The sequence below is a fragment of the Octopus bimaculoides genome, chromosome 4, assembly GCF_001194135.2.
Source record: "Octopus bimaculoides isolate UCB-OBI-ISO-001 chromosome 4, ASM119413v2, whole genome shotgun sequence".
NCBI classification, from domain to species: domain Eukaryota; kingdom Metazoa; phylum Mollusca; class Cephalopoda; order Octopoda; family Octopodidae; genus Octopus; species Octopus bimaculoides.
This window is the reverse complement of record NC_068984.1, coordinates 107,784,508-107,788,656: the sequence shown is the minus strand read 5'-3', so window position 1 is coordinate 107,788,656 and position 4,149 is coordinate 107,784,508. Positions and strand designations below refer to the sequence as shown.

Here is a 4,149-nt window from a genome sequence, read left to right as displayed (position 1 = left end):
CGCACAGAGCTGCGCTCGGTAGTGAAGTGAAAGCACGTTATAAAAATAAAACTACTGAACAATAATAGTAATAATAATAATAATAATAATAATAATAATAATAATAATAATAATAATAATATAGCCAGAGCAGGATAAGCTACGCCTATTTTGCAGAAAAAAGTGTTGGTGGCCGGCTATGAGACTCGAACTCACACCTCCGTGATTACGCGTCGCGGTGCTCTAAATCATTAAGCTAAAGACAAATACAAAATTTACAACAACAACAACCAGGCACTGGCTGTCATGGCTTCTGATCTTAACTGACTGGAAGTGTTATCATGTACATCTTTTGTCTTCTTATGAAAGACAGGCTACAACAAATATTCTTCTCAATACTACAGATTTGCTTGTCAGTTATTTGATCTTAGTCAGATGAGCATGTCCCTACGTGGCTGACGATGTGTGCATCTCTGATCATGGGCAGAAGTAGTGGTGGGGAGCATCATAGCCATGTGTCGAGAGGAATTCTTTGGGGTTTGAATAATTCACCTCTGGAAACATGGGTGTTTCGTTCAACATCCTTAAACGACTCATATTCAGTGACCTCTTGAGTGGAATGGGCTACGCTACCTGAAGAAAATTTTAGCTGGGCTCCACCTGTAAGGTCATTCATTGTTTATTTTCATATGAAATCACCATGTCGCGTTCATATGGTTGTGATGCATGTGTTTGGTTTATCCTTATTAGACAGGTAATCATGACAAACATACTGAGCTTCGTATATTTTACCCCAGTGTCATTTTCATGGCATGCACTGCTCTCTCAGTCAATAATAGTAATAATAATAATAATAATGATGATGATGATGATGATGATGATGATGATGATGATAATAATAATAATAATAATAATAATAACAATACTTTGTACTATAGGCACAAAGCCTGAAATGTTTGGGGAGGGGTCTAGTCGATTAGATCAACCCCCAGTGCGCAACTGGTACTTAATTTATCGACCCCCGAAAAGATGAAATGTAAAGTCGACCTCGGTGGAATTGATCATGATGCAGTAATAAGCAGTGACTGTCATGGCTTCTGATCTTAAATAATTAGATGTGCTATCATACACATATTTTATCTTGCTGCAAAAGATGGGCCACAGCAAATATTCTGCTCAATACTGTAGATTTGCTTGTCCGTTGCTTGACCGTAACCATTTAATTATATCCCTTATTGGCTGATGATATGTGCATTTCTGATTACGAGCAGTAGTGGAGGAGCATCATAGCCATGTGTCGGGAGTAATTCATTGGGTTTGAATAATTGATCTCTGGAAACATAGGTGTTGCATTTATCATCCTTAAACAACCTTCATCCAAGAACCTTTTGAACAAGATTGGCCTCTCAACCTGAGGAAAATTCTAACGGAAGCCCACCTGCAAGGTTATTCATTGTTTATCTTGACATGAGATCACCATACTGAGCACTTATGTTTGTGATGCATGTGCTTGGGTAGTCATGATGGATATATTTGATTTTGTATATTTGTACCCCACTGTACAAATATTAATAACAATATTTCGAAACCATTATTATTTTATCGATAAATTAATGCGCTAAGGTCGAATGCATTACGTGATTAGTTGAAGGGAGAAACGAAGAGTGAGACAAACAGAGGGAGAGAAATGTGTTAACGCTGTGAGGTAATAGTTATTACGTGGTTAAAATGTTAGATGAAGGGAGGGATGTATACAGAGTTAGAAACACAAGGTTTAGAGAGGAATGATGTTCTTGCGTTGAGGTTAGGGAAATACAGGTAGAAAGATAGAAACGAGAGGGAAATTTTATGAAGAATGAGATGCAGATATATTGAGAGTACTGACGCAATACCAGCCAATGCATTACGCTGTCACATAGTGAGAGGTGAAGAGAAAGAGAAAGAGAAACGATAACGGTGTGAAGAGGAGAATTACACGGTTAACAAGTTAGCTGAAGTTAGAGGTAGAGAGAAAGGGTGAGAGAGAAATACATATAAAGTAGGAACATTTTAAACAGCATATATTACTGTGAATGACAAGAAAATAACATTTTAATATTCAGGCTTTTATATCTATCTATCTATCTATCTATCTATCTATCTATGGGAGAGGGGACTAGTCGATTACATTGACTCCAGTGATTCACTGGTACTCAATTTATCGACACCGAAAGGATGAAAGACAGAGTCGACCTCGGCGGAATTTGAACTCAAAACATAAAGACTAACGAAATGCCGTTAAGCAAACAATTCTGTCAGCTCGTGAAAACTGATTGTATTTATAACATATTTAAAAATATATTTAGCAATCTAACATATACTTGTAATACTTGTAAATGCACATATAACCAGTATAAATATTATATATATATATACCTGCTGAGTCATCTTCGACTGCCACACCTGATGGGATTGTGGATGTAAAAGTTATTAAAAATAAACCTATTAAGCCAGAAGCAACACAGACAAGCTTCATTTTAGAGAGTCTGCAGCTGTCTGTGAATAATTGTTTGTGTCGAGCTAGTTAAATATATGTTAGAAGTAGTATAACTGTTATCTTTAATTTGGTTAAAGTATTTGACTTATCAGTTATATCACTTTGCACACAAAGATACCTTGATTATTTCACCACTCGACATGCAGCGATACATGCATATTATGTTTGTACGTGTTGGGTCAAGAGTATACAGGAAGTTCATAGGAACTTGAACAAACAATTATATCAATATGCTATTTACATTAAACACCCAAAATATATTGGAACTCGAAAAATTAGTAACCGACATATTTTACCCTGTCTTATTTCCAAATATCATTATGTTGACCTGAGAATTCAATATGACATGTGAATAAGCACAGTCAGATCGCTGGTTCTTTATGGATGATGTACGACATGATATTCGGCGATCTTGCATTACCATACCAAGAGCAAGGTCAAGGTCGTCCTTGGTAGTTGCAGTTGTACGTCTCCCTGGTCTTGGATCATATTCCACACTCTTCCTGCCACGCTTGAATTCATTTACCCAGTGTTTGACTGTTGCATATGAAGGAGCATTGTCTGTTAAGGTTCTCATCATATCTTCATGGATTTCTGATGGAGTCATGCCTTTCAAATGAAGGTACTTTATGACAGCACGATACTCAGTCAGTCTTCTCCATTTTCCTTGTAAATTCGAAGCTTGTTTATTAAAAAATCTGCAACAAAAAAAAATTAAAATATCAGAATCATGAAAATGAGCAAGAATACTCCGAAAAGACTGTACGTACGAGAGAAAATTGTTTCAACTATATAGCAGCCCCGATTCTACGTTAGGCTCAAAACTTTTAAGACACCCTCGTACATAAATATATAAAACTCTTGCTGATACAATTCAACAAGATTTATCTCTAAGTCAAGACAATTCACTCAGAAGCATTAATGCTGGAATGCTGTGTTGAGGTTTATGATGTAGGTCACCTGAAATGGCTATATTTACAAGCTGTAGTCATGATAATTATATAGTGGCAAGATTACGTAAACATGTATCACTGAAATTGCATATTATGTATAGTTAATATTTTCATATTAACTATATTACATGAATGAAATTGTTTTTGTTTGTATATACGAATAATATTATGTATGCAGGTTGTACTGCACGAAAAGCCACACACACACGCACACACACATACACACACACACACACACACACACACACACACACACACACACACACACACACACACACACACACACACACACTCAACTACTTAGAATACAATGCCAGAATTTGGGGAATATACTGGAAAAGATAATTACTGAGTTAAACATTATAACTAATAATATTTGTTGTTTAATGAATGGCTTTGTTTTGTATGCCGGATTGGAAAATATTGCGGAAAGCGACCAGAAGTTGTTACAGAAAGGCCACCTATTTCAAGGAATGAACAAAATAGTTTGTTTAGTAGGTAAGCTAGGAAATAGACTTCGATTCTAACCTCGTATAGGTAGTATACCTTTCAAAATATATACAATCAATAATGTTGTGAATGATCATATTAAAGATAACATTCGGAAAAAAACTAAAAAGCGAACACTATCCATAGCTTAAAGCTCTGCTGTCATTTGTTGCAATACTTCATTGGCGTTTA

At 35.9% G+C, this 4,149-nt stretch overlaps 1 protein-coding gene across 1 annotated transcript in view; it reads right to left on the bottom strand.

Annotated features, from left to right (window-relative positions):
* The window catches only part of LOC106875418 (collagen alpha-1(XII) chain), a 58,326-nt gene extending 55,785 nt beyond the window's left edge, over positions 1-2,541 (bottom strand). Inside the window, exon 1 of the mRNA XM_014923553.1 lies at positions 2,395-2,541. Coding sequence (XP_014779039.1) covers positions 2,395-2,494 — 100 coding nt within the window. The 5' untranslated portion in view covers positions 2,495-2,541. The remainder of the gene's footprint in view (positions 1-2,394) is intronic.
* Positions 2,542-4,149: the final 1,608 nt, after the last annotated feature.